Here is a 17,792-nt window from a genome sequence, read left to right as displayed (position 1 = left end):
ACAGAATAATGAGACAAATCAATTAGTGTCAAAAAAAAAAAAAATTATTTAAAAAAATACATTGTAAATAATTTTCTTAAAAACAATTATTTTTTTATGCTAATTGATTTGTCTCGTTATTCTGTACATAAAAGTATTACGGTAAAATGATCGAAAACTGAATATTTTACGAAATATTTTATTTTTTATATCAAAATATGTCAGATTAAAATATAAAAAAACTCAAAAAGTACTTAATGAAAAAATACTTTATTATAGTGTTTTGGAAAGATCTCGACATATGCTACAAGAATACTAAATGAAAAATGTGGATTTCCATTTAAGATTTTAAAGTTGACCTTCACATGACGTTCAAATGATTTTCCAAGGTCAAATCATTGTCACCATCTTATGGCCCCCTTGAAGCCACACAACTTTTGTTGGAAACATTTTTCGATTTAACGCAGTGTTTCTGAGACATTTGAGTGGGCCCTTTAAAATGGGACACCCTGTATGCAGGCTATTTGATAATTTGTAAAATATATTTTTATTTATCTTGTTTCTAATGAAGCCAAACGAAAAATATTGGAAAATAATGTTTCTCTCATTATGATTTCTATCATTGTAAATATCAACAATTTATGATTTATTGCTTATATTATTCACGGTATGATATAGAAACGAATGCTATAATTGAATCGCCGAGGCATATCAGGCGCATTGCTGGGAGGCTACGAGGCATCCCTCTGATAATACAATATAGTCTGCGAAATGCCCTTGGAGAGAAATCTGAGGGCAGAGATACTTAACAATAGCGCGGCGTTGAATGTGATTTAGTGTGGCGTTTAATCGCATCTATCTTGGTGCATCGGTTGTGTCTTATGCCGCCGATGCTTCGGCATTAAGGAATATTCAGGATACTATATCGCGATTGTCGCACGCCGAATTCGTCGGGTAATCTTTATAGAATTCCGCCGCTACAAAATTTCTCGAGTTTCGATAAGTGATTGATAGATTTTTATGCTTTAAGATTTTAGCTTTAAGAAAACATATACGTATTTATAATATCATATAATAGCAGAGTTCTAATTTCTCAAAAATTAAATGAAAAAAAAATTAATATTATAATTTGCAATGTAATTGTAATGAATATAAACATGAAAATTAGGCAAATAAAATGGAAAGAGAAACAATAAATATGGAGTCTCGTTGGATGAAAATCTTATCTATTTGCAGCGTCGAAATTCAGTGCCGTAAATGTAGATATAATTTTGCTTTGGACGCGGTACGTAAAATTGAATCTCGCTCGATGAGTTCCCGCTATAGGTGAGCCCTTGCACTCTGGCAAACCGTGTTGTTTTTCAATGGCCTCTTCGGAGAAGAGAAAGAGAGTACTCTCCTTCGACCGTCCGCTTTCTGTTTCGGATATCCACAATACGCGTCATCCGCCGCGTCATCCAATTCTATTCTCTTTTCCGGAAGTACAAAGCGCATCGCCCACGTCCTTTGTTGTCGTACATCGACTTCATCTCGTCTGCCAATTCTCGCTTACTCTCCCTTCTTTTAACCCTACACAACTCTCCGCTTTGTGGAAGGTCTCTCAAAGGGACCGTCCCTTCTTCCGAGTCCTCTTTGTTTTCCCACGAGCCAAGCCCTCCTTCGAAGCTTTTTCTCTCGCTTTTCTCGAATCACATTATCGCCACTGGCTTATTGTCGGGGAATTTTGCTACACGACAGACGATGACGACAACTGTAAACAGGATTTCGGTTTTATCTATTTACATGATGGTGATTGCGCGACGCGAAACTATTGTTGACATAAGTTTCAATCGGGACATTTCGCGAAACGGCTTTGCTTCGATTGGGAAACTACTTCTTTCGCATTGCTAATAGCATTTCCGCCATACGTTCGTTAACAGGGAGCTTCAATCTGACAGTATAATTTCCTTCTTGTTTTTCTTTTGTCTCCGCTTTACTTCATTCTTCTGCGTTTTCCACGACGAGGGTCGCGTTACGAAATGCGAATAAAACGGGGTAGGATCGTTAGCAGTCTAAGCCTTTCTCTTTTTGGTTTTCTTTTTTTTCTCTCTCATTATCAGGACCGCGAGGGATCATGCCGGGACCATCGAGACCAGGCGGAGTACATGAATCTCTACAAAAAACAAAAGAGAACAGGACACCGTCCGCAACACACGTGCTAATTATGTCGCGCAGTCTCTTCGGAAAAGCACGACAGTTTTGTCTCAGGAAATAAATGGAAAAGTTGGAAAAATATATCACTTGTTTATTCAAAAAAATTTTAAAATATATCAATTGGTTGACATATTAAAGTAGTAGACGTATATATAAAATATATCAATTACATAATTTTCTACTCATTTTTCCCCTTTTCGCACTTTTTCTTTCCTCACACGTAACCATCCTTTAAAAATTATAGTTTAACGTGTATCGTGTTCTTTTTTTTTCTGTTTTCCTTAAATTTATAAGGAGTTCGTGCTGATAATTTTAATATGTTTAATCCACGTACACACACAAATACATAATACGTATTAATCAGTATTTCAACGAGATGCAAATCGACATACTTCGCCATCCGCTGATTGCAATCGCTTTAATCTAAATTGTTTCTAATTGCGCAAGATATTGTATATTAATTAAACATCAGTATCATCACACGTAGTCGTGACGACGTAATGCGTTGACAAAGGTATTGTTGTATTTCGAGTGCCGCTAAATCCCGCGATGCATGAATAATGCAGACGTATCGCCGCGTGTCAAAGTAAACATCGTGATTTTACCGACACGAAACTCGGCTTTGCCGATTCATGTAAAATTGTGCGCGTTTCGTGATTAATTCGTAGATTTCGAAATAATTCCAATTAATTCCTGCACAACGCACTTTATTGCGTCACTCTTTCATACTCTCTCTTGCCATCCGGTAGAATCGATCATCCCTATTTTATCAGTCGAGCGCGCACACGTATGGATCGTAAATTTCTTACAGGTGTCACTTGTGGTTTTATTTGACAATGTTATTTCTCTTTTACGCAACAATTATATGTGATAAAGATTAAAAATTTAGATAATTTTAAACTCTAACGATATAAGATGTATTATTAAATTTCTAACTGGACAAGAATAAAATAAATTTATAAATAAATGTTACGATAAGAAATTATTTTTTCTTTCGGTATAAAATACTTACGAAAGTTCTAGATTAAAACTTCAAGTCGTAGATATAAATATCAGCTGACATTTTTACACTATTTCTCGTTCCGTTATTGCTTGAAAGATATATATTATTTTCAACATCGCTGATGAAAATATTTTTAACATATGGCGCGTTTCATTGTATTATTTATTTTTTTCTACGATCGATAACAAAAAAAAAAAAGATTAAAGCATCTGAAGAGTAACTGAAACTTACGAAAGATCTTCCAGGCAATTTTGTGCGGCTGTTATACGAAATTTGATCAAAGGTCAACCGGACACAACCCTTTCACCTTAATTGGCCGAACACAACGCAACGCCTGTCCTCAATTTCACGTTATTCGCCAGTATAACGTCAGTCGCTCTCGCTGTTGAATTTCCCATGACTGACGAAATTTTCGTCAAGATCGGCCTTCAAAGGACCACTCAAACAAGCGCGACAACGCAAACTCGTCTCGGTTCCATCGATGCTCTCGGTGAATTCCGGAATGTAAATTGCAATCTGAATTAAGAGCTCCATTATTTCGCGATACACCGTCTGTTACATTGGCTTTCTCTAGAATTTGCTCATGTTAGGACACAATCCGATATTATTGACACATAGAAAGCATATACATATTTAAATAATTGCAAACTATTTAAATTAATTTGAAAGATTGTTTAGAAAATATTTAAATTAAAATTATTTCTTTTTTCTACGTGTAACGTATTTTCTGTTCTTTTAGTTATTAAATTATATCAATATGTGCGTTTTCGTACCATTTTAAAAATGAAATAATTATTAAAAAAAATAAAAGAGATTTATCACGCTTCGATTTTCATTGCGTTTAAACTGCTCGCTCATTACCTGCGAAAAATGTGACGTTTGTGCATTTTAGCGGATTCGTTGAATTTGAATGCCCTGTGACCCTGGGTAAAAAACTGGTTTCTGTTGTTGACGATACGGTTGGCTGTCGACTCGAGTCACGAGGTATATTTGTTACTTTTTTTCCTGCGGAGTTTCATAAAAGATCAGCAATAAAAGAATCTCATCTATTCGCCAATCGCGTTTACATACGCGTGCTTTTATAGCTTGAAGGAATCACAATTCGAGTTTTGTATTCATTTAGTTCCATTTTACTGCAAACACATGCGCGACGTGTATAATTTTGATTCGTTCGAATATAAAATAAAAATATAAGTAAAATAAACGCGAGTGAAACGAGGATAAGTATAGAGGAGAAATTATCCAATCGGACATGGAAAACTTGTGATAAAGATTTTATCTGGCCGTGAATCGATGTCCTTGCAATACGATACGTCATTTTCACGGGCGCAAAAGGGAAAGGGGGAAAGAATGCATGAAAAATATCCGTTGACAAGAATGGAATTATCCGTATGGCGGGGGGGGGGGGGCGGAGGGGGGAGGGGAGGGGATTCATGCCTCGAATTCCACGTGCAAAAAAGTCGCGATTCCCGGAGGCGGCCGATGAAACCAAAGCGTGAAACGTCCTGTCGGCTGATCGGCTCTCTCTCACGATCGACCTCGCACGAACCCGAGGAGAAGTCACGGTCAACGTTTTCAGCACGGTTTATAACTCTTTCGATTGCCCGTTCTCGCGGTGTCTCGCGCGCGTACTACACACGACGAGCTAGAATCGCCAGGAACGAAGGTGTACGCGATCGCGCCCTTTGAAGAAGGAAGCTCTCTGTTTTGTTTTTTTCGCGAGATGGTCGGATCGAGTTTACCAGGCGGAGATTGACAGACGCACCGATAGTACCGATGTCGGTCCTTTAGAAAGGTTTTGTCAAGAGAGTTTCAACTTTTGCTGATCTAAAATCGAAATGGAAAAACTATAATAAAGAATAAGGTAATATAGGTAAGGAAATTTGAGATTAATCATACTCGAATAAACTGAAATAAAATCTAATGTTAAGCATTAAGAAATTATTAAAGATCTCGGGAATAATAAAGAGATGAGAGAAGATATCAAGGAGATATGAAGGGAAACATGAGAATCTTTATAAGCGCTCTGACTCACCCATCGCGTGTATTCCGCCCACATTTGTTCTCGTTCAATAGCCTCGTTTGACAGATCGCTCTGTGTCGAATGGATCTATAGATAAAATTCTGTAGATGCAAATATAAATCCTAAATAACTATCACGTACAAAATAGCTTTTTATATTGGATATATTTATTCTTGAATTTTTTAGACAAATACTTATTCTTTTCTCGGAAGATTCTTCTCAATATTGTACTCCCCTTTGTAATATATAACACAAAGAGATTATGCAAATTTGAAAAGAAGGATACAGAAATATAAGTAATGTTTACATTATTTTTGAATTTATCTCATTCTTTTTCTCTTAAAATTACGTTATTCTTTCATAAAGTTTCACCGAAGGCACCGATGCGAACGGTCCTGCGTTAAAACCGCAATTTCCGTGCAAGTTCGTTCGATTCCGTCGACGTTCGGCTCACTCTCGTGCACGCAGCGCGAGCTTCACGCCGGTGTTCGGTCGGCCGATGACGTCAACAGCGAAGAGGCCCCGTCGTCTATCGTGAGCGATCGGACTCGAGTACGCGACCGACGAACGAGCGCTCCGCCGCAACCGTTTCTCCTCTCCGAGGATCGCGACGGGACGCCTCGTACCAGTTCGCGTCGCTTTCGCATCATCGATTATCGTCGAGTGCCAATGCGAGAATCGCGAGTGCTCGCCTTGGCGATTACGTGAAGTCGCTCGTATCCGCCGCCGTAACTCCACCGCTAGTATCGTAGGAGACGGAAAGAAGAGAAAGAGAGAGAGAGAGAGAGAGAGAGAGAGAGAGAGAACGAGACGACAGGAGCGTCCTAACCTCTACCGACCGGCGGTGATCGACGACCAATCTTCATCTCGGCCGTTTCTCACGTAGCTTCTCGGAGCACGAGTGATTTGGAATGCGATCAAGGTGAGAGATAGAGGAAGAGCGAGAGGCTCGGCAAGAGCGAGAGACGAAGGTGAACGAGAAGGCGCGAGATTTGTGTAAAAGATCGTCGCGCGCAAATTCGACGAGCGTTCCGTTTCACTCGGCGTCGCGTCGTGCCGTGAGAATATAACACACTCGGGATTAAGTGCAACCTGTTTTCAGTGCGCGCGCGCGCGTCTGCTCGCGCTTTCGCTCGTGTGCGTGTTAAATGTACGCGCACCTGTGCGCGCCCGCGTGCGTTTGCGCGTCGTCGTATGCGTACGTGTGTTACCGGTGCTCGTGCGCGCTCGTCGTCGTCGTGGAATGCGAGGCTCGTATGTGCAACAGGAACGGATCGACGCTCGGTGATCCCCGACGCCGTCCGGACGCCGGGCACCGCCACCGTCGCCCGTCGCGTTTCACACCGTGGCCTCCTGAGAAAAAATTATCAGGTAGAACGCGGGAGAGTTTATATCGGCTTCGCCGATTTCGCTGTGGTTTTGCGATTTTGCGGCGGACACGCGCAATTATTCCTCGACGCGTTATCACTAGCTACGCACATTTTCACATTAGTTTTTAACATTCTAAAAAAGGATCTACTACCGTGCGAATAATGATAACCTTCAAATGATAAATTTTTGTTAAAAAGTTGATTTAACTCGTTTTCTAATTATTGAATGATCCTTTTATTGCCGGTTGAAATATACGAGTAAATTGATGCGTGAAAATCTTTTCTATATATGTATTGAAAATAATTTCTGCATAGATTGCGTAGATAATACACATTGAGATAGCGCGTCCATAATTATTGTTTATTGAAGAATTGAATTTTATATAATTGTGTGTCCTCTCTGTAGAATATATTTAAAAAGATAGCGTTGTAAATGAATTTTCCTCCCTCATAAAATATTCTATTCGCATAAGGTAATGTTTTTTATTTTAAGAGGGTAATTACATTTTTTAGACAAAGGAATGCTGAAGTTGCATCATTGTTACTAATTTGAACAGGATCTCTCCTTTTTACTTATTGCTTTATTTTTGTTTTCCAATTTCTTTAATTACTGTAAAATTAACTGTCCCCATTTCCCGTCACTAATGTTGTAATTATAATTCAACAAACTATTCCTGTATATTACACACTTTTTCCTTTTTTTTCCAAAGATTAATTATTTTTGTATACGCATATTTAAAATTGGAAAAAATTTTTAACGTCATGATTTTTAAACACTACATGTTTTGTTAATGAAAATCATGACTCATGATTTTTCTTTACGTATAAATTTGCCACAAAAGTGTGTAAGAAGTAAAGCATAAAAAATATAGTGCGTGTTGTAAAACGAAAAATGATAAAAATTATTAGAATTAAGCTGAAAATTTGAACAAAAATAATATACGAACATATATATATACAGGGTGTCCCATTTTAATCTCCTCAGGCAAATATCTCAAAAACCAAGCCCGGAAGAGAAAAATGTTTCAGACAAAAGTTGTTTGGTTTCGAGGGGGCCATAAGATGGTACCATTGGTTTGACCTTGGAAAATCATTCGAAGATCATGTGAAGGTCAACTTTAAAATCTTAAATGGAAACCCCCATTTTTTATTTAGTATTCTTGTAGCTGACATCGAGAGCTTTCCAAAACACTATAATAAGGTATTTTTTCATTAAGTACTTTTTGAGTTATTTTATATTTTAATCTGACATATTTTGATATAAAAAATAAAATATTTCGTAAAATATTCAGTTTTCGATAATCTTACCGTAATACTTTTATGTACAGAATAATGAGACAAATTAATTTTTGCCAAAAAAACAAATAATTGTTTTAAAAAATACATTGTAAATAATTTTCTTAAAAACAATTTTTTTTTTATACTAATTGATTTGTCTCATTATTCTGTACATAGAAGTATTACGGTAAGATTACCAAAAACTAAATATTTTACGAGATATTTAATTTTTTATATCAAAATATGTCAGATTAAAATATAAAATAACTCAAAAAGTACTTAATAAAAAAATACTTTATTATAGTGTTTTGGAAAGCTCTCGATGTCAGCTACAAGAATACTAAATAAAAAATGGGGGTTTCCATTTAAGATTTTAAAGTTGACCATCACATAACCTTCGAATGATTTTCCAAGGTCAAATCATTGTCACCATCTTATGGTCCCCTCGAAACCAAACAACTTTTGTCTGAAACATTTTTCTCTTCCGGGCTTGGTTTTTGAGATATTTGCCTGAGAAGATTAAAATGGGACACCCTGTACATATATTATAAAAATGATTTTTCTCTTCTGCGAAGTATAAAAATACTGAAAATTGTTTCGATTGTGTATATATTTTATTTCTCTAAAAAGAGATAATTAAAATCATTGTAAAGACCACATTTCATATCGAATAATTTGCATAAGTATCCCGCTATCGAGAACACTGGTAACGTTGCTCTCCTCGTCGGAGCGTGTCGTGGGAAACGCGTAGCGCTCGCGTGGGACGTCCACGTGGAAATGGAAGCCGCCATATATTATATATCGTGGGGTTTTCCTATGCGGGCCGACCGCTATTCGTCGCCTCGACGGGAATACGCATCTCGTGCATCGGAGCGAGACGGATAGACAACCTGTTTACGATATCCAGCGCGCGCACGAGGACGCGCGTGCTCCGTCACATACGCGATGTTTCGAAACCGTTAGAAAAACGGTTGCGTTTTACGAGGAAGGTCGTATACGGTTTTTAGTCCGTGTCTTCAATTTGACGATTAATGTAATAGCGTATAGAAAGTTTCGCGGTTAGGGATTAGAAAAATATCAGTTCCAAGTGTAATAATGACGGATATTGGTAATTATTAATTAACGCGCCTTTATGTTGAAATGCCTTTTATTATTTTTATTTCTTACGAAGAAGAAATCTATCGCTAATGATCTGAAATAGCCGTAGTCGTAGTTAAGATACGTAGTTGCATTGATTTTTCTAAGAACACATGACGTATTAGAGCGTTTCCTTGAGGGAGACGAGAATATTCTACAAGAGCGTGACAATACGCGTTGCATAATACGAGGTAGCTATTCGAGAATCTAGGGATATCGAGATATAATCATTTTTTCGATCGATCGAACATTTTCGTTGGCGATAAATACGTCGCTTTGAAACTCGGTGTGTGTGTGTGTGTGTCACAAGTTTTTCACGTTATATGATACTAAATCATTTTAACCGAGTGTTCTCTCTTGTAGATTGCTAACACATTTGTTTCTCGTGGCATTTTTTAACCAAGTCTATTTGAAATTTTGCAATCTTTTGTATGGACGAAGTTTTTAAATTTTTAATTTTTGTTTATATCATTTTTTTTTTTTTTTTTTTTTTAAATAGTTGATTCAATTATTATAACATTTTGTCGATATTTCATAATTGTCATCTGATATTTCATTACATTATTATCTATAAACGTCTTTTCTTCTGTTATTGAGAAACGCATCGATGACTATTCGTAGCTTTCACCGATCAATCATTTTAAATATCGCCCAAGTCAAATCAGAGAAAATTTTTTTTTCATCAGAACGTTGTCGCACTAACCTTTGTTCGTACGCTCTGCAAAACTCATTGTCAGTCATCTCTCGTTGCAACACGCGCCAGCTTCATGAATGCATTTTCATCTGCATTTAAATTGTAGTAATTATAAAATCAAGGCGAAACGTATATAAAAATGAGTTGCTGTTTTTTTGTTTTTTTTTAACGGTGCTGATTTTTAACAGATATACAATAGTATGGGGTTTAAAATTGAAATTGGGGAATTAATTAAAATCATTTATTAATCTTGTTTCTCAGCGTAAGCATTTTGATTTGGCGAAACCAGTATTTTATTTTATGAATATAAGAGAAACACATCTCTGCGTTTCCGTTTTAATTTTTTATTACGTGACACGCAATACCGTAACACGCGATAATCGAGCAGCCGACGAATCGCCAGGTAATCGTAGAGCGTAGTAAAATAATTTCACGTCTGCTATTCAGATTAATTCTTCGAAGCGGAGCGATGTGTCCCTGAGATTTATCAATTGGGTCACCTCTCGCAGAGCTCGTACGATACATTACGCGCACATGCATAAGGTATATTTTTTCGTTTATCGCGCATCGAGAGAGAGAGAGAGAGAACTTTAATAAATATGCCGTATGGAAAAGTTATACCCTTTGCTGGATCTATTTACATAACCGAGTTAATCACAATATGAGTCATTGATTTTCAACAACGTTAAAGTGTGCGCCAACAAACAATAGTCCATGAGAATTTGTCGGGAAGAGTACGCGATATCGAACAGAATTACAAGAATTTCAGCAGATGTGTCCCATTTTTTTTTTTACATTACGATTGCTAAAATGTTCGATACTTTGCCCTGCCACCTGAAGGCAATTAGAGATGCGAAAGTGAGTCAGACGTGAGTCTTTTGTCTCGACTCTATCCCTTCTTCTTCGACCCCTGCGAGATATAACGTATAACGATTAATATCCATCTGCTGAAACGACATTTGACGGGACTCGGGATCTGAAATACGAGTAGATAGTATCGCGTGTACCGTTTCACTGCGCACAAGTCGTTTCGACACCGCTGTACGCGGGAGGAGTCTTCGACTTTTAAGAAGCCTGATGTAGTATTCTTTAATATTAAACCAAATATATGTGTGCGCTAATAAAATACAATAGAATGTAATAATATATATTTCAATGAAAATTAATTGGCGAAAGGTGAAAACGTTTTAAACGTCATTATAATTTGCGAAGAAAATTTCACAAAATGAAAATAATACAGAATTTTTTGTAATATATATATATATACATAAAAAAAAATTATAATTAATTCATCAAGATTAAAAATGAAAAATTTCCTGTACCATGTTTAATATAATAGTTTGATAAATGCAACTTCAGCGAATGAATAAAATAAATTTTTTTTTTCTTCTCCATATGAATCAATATAAATAGTTAAATCGAAATTTATGTGCGATCGTAAATTACGAGAAATCAAATGGATATAAATTTCGCGTGTCCTCCGCACGCACGTCCGCGAAACTACAAACATTATTCATAACGTTGATCGTTCACCTACCTTGTGCGCCGCTGTGTAGCTTCATGCGTTTTGTGAGAAGAATAAAAAAGATATGATGTGCCTCGGTGCGATTTGAGCGGCGGGATTAATTGGATTAATAGAGCAGCGCTCTCTCTGGATCTGCAATAGCGCAACAGTAGGATGACTACTAGAAGAAAGAAGAAGTCGCAGGACGGCTTTCTGAAGAAGGTTTCGAGCCTATTCAATCTCGACACGGTGAGTCATCTCTTACTGAAACGAACTTTCACATCTCGATAGCGATTTTTTGTCTAATTTTAATTCAACGGTCATCGCGAGTTGTCGTGGCCAAAAATATTTGTCTGCCCAAGCTACATAGATTAATTATTAAAAAAAAAAAAAAAAAAAAAAAAAAAGCGTTTTTGAAAAGACAAAAAAATCAAGTTATAAAATTAATTCTATATTAACGTGAAGTCTAGGCATCTAAATCGACATTTTATCAAGCATAAAGTAGCTATTAGAAATCCAGTAAAATTTTAATTAGTTTTGATTTCTTTCCTAATAAAGATATATCTTTCACGATCTATTGAAAATAACACCCCTTTTAATCTCTTTCACTTTCTCTCTTTCTCTTTAAAATAATATAATATTAAATTGCATTCTATCACAGATTCTTTAGATAAGAACGAATTTATAAATATACCGCGATCTCGTATTTGCCACTCACGTGTTTCAGCTTGAAGATTTTTCTCGAAAGTATTCTGTGTCTGTTCAAGGCACAATTACAAATCTAACTAACCAGAAAGTGCGTTGGACATAATTTATTTGGTATACTGTTCTTGCCGCGTGCGTAATCTTTCTTACATTCTATTAAATAATGTGATTTATCAAAATTTATTTATCGGTATCATTTGTCGAAATAACAGATAACTTTTTTAGTAATGATTTATTATAATTTCCAATTTTTTAGTACGATAAATTAAAGTATCTTGAAATTAGAATATCTTTTAACACGCCCATTATTTATACAAAACTTTCAAATTATAATTTTATTAATATAATATAAAACTTTAATTTTTCAAGTAATTCTCTTTAAATTTGACACAATAAATTTAATTTAATAAGTTTTGGAAGAGATTATTTAAGGCTGGATATTATAATAATGGATGTTAAAAAAGTATTATTATCTTTATTATCTATATCCTCTGCGATTGTTCGATTTATAAGAACAATAGCGCGCGCACTCCTCGTAAAACGGAGGCGGTATCGATTATATGCAGTACAGGATACTGAGTTAATTAGTTGCCTAAATTGAATCGAATGGCAAGATAGCTCTCTCAATATGAATACACTATAAGCTGAATAATTTCGTGTCGAAGTGTGGATTTATGAATACTTGAGTTGTTTGTACAATGTATCTGTTGTTTTTGTTGCGTAATATATGACGGTATAAATTAACGAATGCTAGCGCATTATTGAAATGAAGCGTATTAAACATAAATTAATCGAATATTTGCATGTATATCACGTAATAATTCTCTCGATAATAATGCAAAAATAATATTTGCGCAAATACGGGCAAATGTTATTGAATTTGCATCAGTTTAATTCTTCTATTGTCGTTGGAAATTGTATAAAAAAGAGAGAGAGAGATATCTCTTTTTTTATTCACATTTTTTTTTATTGATGTAGACAAAGTTTTCGTCCTACCCTGCTTTATGACAGTTAACGAATAGAAGCCATTTATTACATTTTTCTCTGGAATACGATTGCGCCGCGAAACGAAATGTCGCAGAAAAGCTTTGCGGACAGGGGAAAAACGGAGAGTAGCAACGCGTTAAAAGGAAAAACAGTCCGCAAAAACAGTTAGAGAAGGAAAAGGCCGTCGTCGCGACGAAGTTCGAAGAGACGCGAGCGAGGAAAATGGCAGAAACATTTTTCTCGCTGGCTTCATGCGATAAGAGCGTGTCGAATTCGCATCGTGAATGCAGGGATGGAGGAGGGGGATATGAAAGGAGAGAGCAGAGGGAAGCGGGAATAAAAGAGAAGCCGCGGAACATAAACAAGACCGTAGAAACACCTGTCGACTTTTCCACTGTTAAGGAGTAACTTCGAACGGAAAAAGACGAACGTAAAGTCGTGTTTCTTATCTACGGATAGTAGATTATCCTATATCATCGTGAACTAGGAAATTTTTTAATAAAATACCCATTGAATATCGATATCATTATTAAATTAAAAAAAGACTTTTAATATTAACATATAATAATGTTTTTTAATATGCGAAAATGAGTTTTTAATAAAAAGTATTAATTAGACAATGCGAAATATTCGTATTACTTAATATTCTAATTATATGTTTTGTGATTATTTAACTTCAAATATGAGGAAATTATATTCGAATAATACGGATATTAAAAGAATCGAATTTATCTCGATCTCTGATATTTTTCATTCAATTTTAATAAATTCTGATATATCTCGCAATTATTTTTTTTTTTTTATTTCTATCCTCATAATGAATAATCTAGATTTGATTTAAAATTGACAAACAAAATTGTGGAGTTCAATAAATTTGACTGTTTTGATATTAAAAGCCGGATATCTCTGTATAATCGAACAATAATTATCGGATAATTCAGATATAATAATATCAATAAATAGAAACGATATCGACGAGTCATTGACTAGTCATTAATTCTTTTTCACGTAATACACAATGGATCGTGTCTTTTTACTTTCGGATCTACGCCTCTGCGAGAGACACGGCAATCTATCATTCTTAGGAAAATTCGTGGCTCGTTAATTGGCTTTATCGAGCGGCGCACAGTGTAGTTTACATTGGCGCCCGATCCCGACACCGTCCAAGCCGCTTTGAGAATCCTAAGTCAAGCCTAAGTCAACGCGAGACTCTCCCGAGTCTCGCAAACCACCGCACCGTAAGCCAACAAACGCTCGACGCTGCATTTCGAGACACGCGATGTTCGTAAGCCGATATTCACCCACATACACATACGCACGTGCGTGCATATACCATATGCTGTATCGTTGTTTGCGTAAAATGACTTGTCCACGAACGCTTACGCGACATCTCTAAGCGGATCGTTTGATTTTCTATCAGCTGCCAGACGATTCGCTGTTGCGTCAGGATTAAATTACGATTTACGATAAAATGATGAGTGAAATGGAGCGAGAGCGAGTCAACGAATCATGCACGGAGCACTGATAATGCGCGCTAAAAGATCATTTCCACGACCGATATTATTATCGATCCTTCGAACGTTATTACTATAGTGAAAATTACTTTATTGTCAATTATTCGTCTCTCTCCGTAAACATTATTCATATTGGCATGTCAGTCCTATTTGCATATTACTCTGTAATTCGTACAATTTTCCTGAAGCATCAAAGAAAGATCGGAATCGAATCAAAACATCGAATCTGGCATGTTTTGTATATTTTAATGTTTTTGAGAAGTAATATTTATAATTAGGGTGGAGTTCCGAATAGGTGAACCCTCCGATTTTTTTTGAAACTACACTATTTTTGTATTTTTGAACGCTGATTACGAATATGATAATGAAAATTTGCGACAAGGTCATTTTCAAGGTCAAAACTCAAAAAAAAAAACTGAAAAAATTAACTTTTTAGATATTATTTCGATATATATTGATGTAAGAAGACAATAATTCAAATAAAAGTTGTAGTTCTTGTAAAAATACATCATTTATGTTGCATAAATTTTTTGCGTAAAACTGATAGTTTTCGAAATTTTGAATTTATTGCTGGCGAAAAATAAGTTTAAAAAATAATCGAAAACTTCAACGCTTATATCGCTATAAGAATAAACTATGTTATCGCGAAAGATAAGCGAGCAATTAATTTCAAAAATAATCAATAATATAAAACAATAAAGTTCTTATATATTACATGGCACTTGCAATAACGCGCATTAATTACAATGGTACACGCGCTAATCGTAAGAATACAATGATCACTATACATATCTTTTTCGACACGTTACACAATGTATACTTTTATATTGCGACGAGAGAATGCAAAAATCAAACAATTACACGATTCATTTGGCATTTAAAAAATAACAAAACCGAATTCACGCACCATATTTCTGTTGCCAATAATATCCCCCTGTATTTTACAGTAAATTTACTATCTTTCATTATGACAAATAAAAATTTTATGCAAGTTAAAATTGAAAATAGATATTTATGGAATTAAAATTGAAGATAGATATTTATGGAACAATAATGGAATTTATTAATCGTTAATAATCATAGAAAATAATCGCGGTTAGTATTTTCTAATATTTGTCACGATTGTATTTCGAGAGATATGTACATACAATACGCTGTTGTTTACATTCGGTTACTTTTTGTTGTCATTCTTGCGATGCTACTCGAATGGAAAGGTAATGGTATGTGACGTTCCGTGTATCATTATCTCTCGAAACACGATCGTGACAAGATACTAGAAAATATATCGGACGTGTTATGTAAAGTGCCAGGGGATCATCGTATTCTAATGATTACGCGATTGTAATTAATCGTATTTTTGTGAGTAAATGTCGTGTAAGTGCCAAGAAGAAGCACCAAAGAATAAAACAGGCAAGAGAAAGAGGCTCAAAAGGTTATCAGATGACAGCGAAGCAACTATGAGATGAACAATTTATTAATTTTGTTAGTTTTCTTGTATTTTTTTAACATTAATTACTCGTTTATATTTGCGGTAATATAATTTAAGTAATTTAATGTCAAGTTGATATTGCGTTAACTTTTTTCGAACGCTTTATAATTATGTATAATTATAATATTCCGTATGTACGCGTATGTATGTATTAATGTGTAAAATGAATTGCGATTGTTTTTAATGTTAATTAAACATTCGTCTGTTTTATAGTACGCGATAATAAAGTGTCTCCATTACTGAATATAACGATCGATATTTTTACGTGATATATTTTTTAAGCGCGTATTTTCTCATAGAGAAAGAGGAGTCTATTTGAGACTCAATTGGAAATTCGAAGGGAGCTAATCGGATCGTAATTTAGTTCTAATTTCGATGTAACAGAGCTAATTGTAATAGAAACAGGACTTTAGATGAAACTAAGATGTTACGATGGAGTCTCTAACTTTGGCGAATTACACATTAACACGCGTTTAATACTGAGTTTATTGACATTTTGCTTCCCACCGAGTTGCAAAATTTGATTTAAACGAGTAATTACACGATTTATTTATGTATCAAGTACAATAACGGTTGATTACCATACCGTCACTGTCGGGGACAGCTTTTCGTTTGTGGAATAGTTTCTTTTCTTTTTTTTTCTTTTTTTTTTTATGCGAGGATCGAACAAAGGGTTGCCCAACAAAAACCTCTTTTAAAGTATGCCACACGCTGAATGTTGAGTCGCGTAACTTGTTCACCGCCGACACCCCCGCAACCGAGAATACCCAAACGCCATTGAATGGAGTGTTTCACGGTAGGCTGCTTCCGCCATACATTTTGTGTCAGACACGACGCTCCCCTCTCTCTTCCTCTCTTCCCTCGTACACGTTTACGTCTCTCACGATATCGCAGAATGCACTCGGGACCTTTATCTTTGATCGTCGGAACTTTCCGTGTTCGAAAACTCGCCAACTTGCTTCGATCGCTTTTATTTCCCTTTCTTGCTCCCCTTCACGATGACGCATTTAAGTCTTTATAATCGAATGCACAGAGAGATTCGAAAGAGAAATTGTGCCATTTTTTTTAAGTGTCTATATTTTATATCATATATTTCACATATTTTATAATACTTGCATATATGTAATCATTATATACGTTTATTTTATAGATTTATATATCGATATCTAAAAAATTATAATTTTATTATTCGCGATTTTAAGTGGATTAGATTTTGAGCACGTAAATAAAAGAGAAAAATATCGTTTAATTGATATTAAACCGAAATCAATTTCAATAAAACTCCAATTTCTCTCACATTTAATTCGCAAATTTTGAAAAATAGATTACGATCCCCATACAGAGTTTTATATATAATTATCAATTTAAATCCACCGAAAGTAATGGAAAAATGACAAAGAATATATCTGGTGTATATATGTATATATAATATGCACAATCCGTGATACGAGTGGAATAATAAAAGAAAATAACAGAATAATAGTTTTAATACACTACCAATACATAGGAAAGCGCGAGGGTGACACTTTATCGATGTCGCGATTAAATCGCACGTATATAACACCGAGCCGTACCGCATGCACTCGTTAATCGCGGTCATTCTGTAGATCATATCGGACTTGCAGACCTCATTGTGTGTTGCGAACGAACAACTCTACACGGTCGAGTCGGGAGCTTCAAGTCCGGAATAGTAAACGCGGATGAAAAGGGTCGGCTCCGCTAAGCCGCCGCACTTGTCGGTGCTTTCGTTCGACATCGAAAGCCCCGACATTCGTTCAAACTGTCCATTTTCGGTCTCCGATGAGTTTCCCGGTCTTAACGCGCGTAATCTAGTCACCGGCGGCTTTAGAATCACCAGAAATATGAACCCATTGCTCGAAAAAATAACCTCGGCAAAAACCTCTTTTCCCCCCCAG

General features: G+C 35.7%; 1 protein-coding gene and 1 long non-coding RNA gene across 27 annotated transcripts in view; one reads left to right on the top strand and one right to left on the bottom strand.

The window, feature by feature from the left end:
• The window catches only part of Dlg1 (discs large 1), a 502,336-nt gene that overhangs the window by 375,365 nt on the left and 109,179 nt on the right, over positions 1–17,792 (top strand). The window contains exons 1-2 of one of the 26 annotated variants that reach the window (XM_070304060.1): positions 5,716–6,569; positions 11,234–11,430. The exons of the other annotated variants lie outside the window; for them this stretch is intronic. Of the exons in view, the coding sequence (XP_070160161.1) occupies positions 11,356–11,430 (75 nt within the window). The 5' untranslated portion in view covers positions 5,716–6,569; positions 11,234–11,355. Of the gene's footprint in view, positions 1–5,715; positions 6,570–11,233; positions 11,431–17,792 lie in introns of those variants that run through there. 26 annotated transcript variants of the gene reach the window in all.
• LOC138937626 (uncharacterized) lies at positions 3,226–5,340 on the bottom strand. Its single transcript, XR_011447542.1, has 4 exons — positions 5,211–5,340; positions 4,037–4,180; positions 3,407–3,691; positions 3,226–3,263 (listed from the first exon to the last, which is right to left on the bottom strand). It is a non-coding gene; the product is annotated as an uncharacterized lncRNA (long non-coding RNA).

The sequence above is a fragment of the Polyergus mexicanus genome, unplaced genomic scaffold (assembly GCF_030449975.1).
Source record: "Polyergus mexicanus isolate NDT 795.1 unplaced genomic scaffold, iyPolMexi1.0 SCAF_11, whole genome shotgun sequence".
Lineage (NCBI taxonomy): Eukaryota > Metazoa > Arthropoda > Insecta > Hymenoptera > Formicidae > Polyergus > Polyergus mexicanus.
This window is presented reverse-complemented; position numbering and strand designations above follow the sequence as displayed.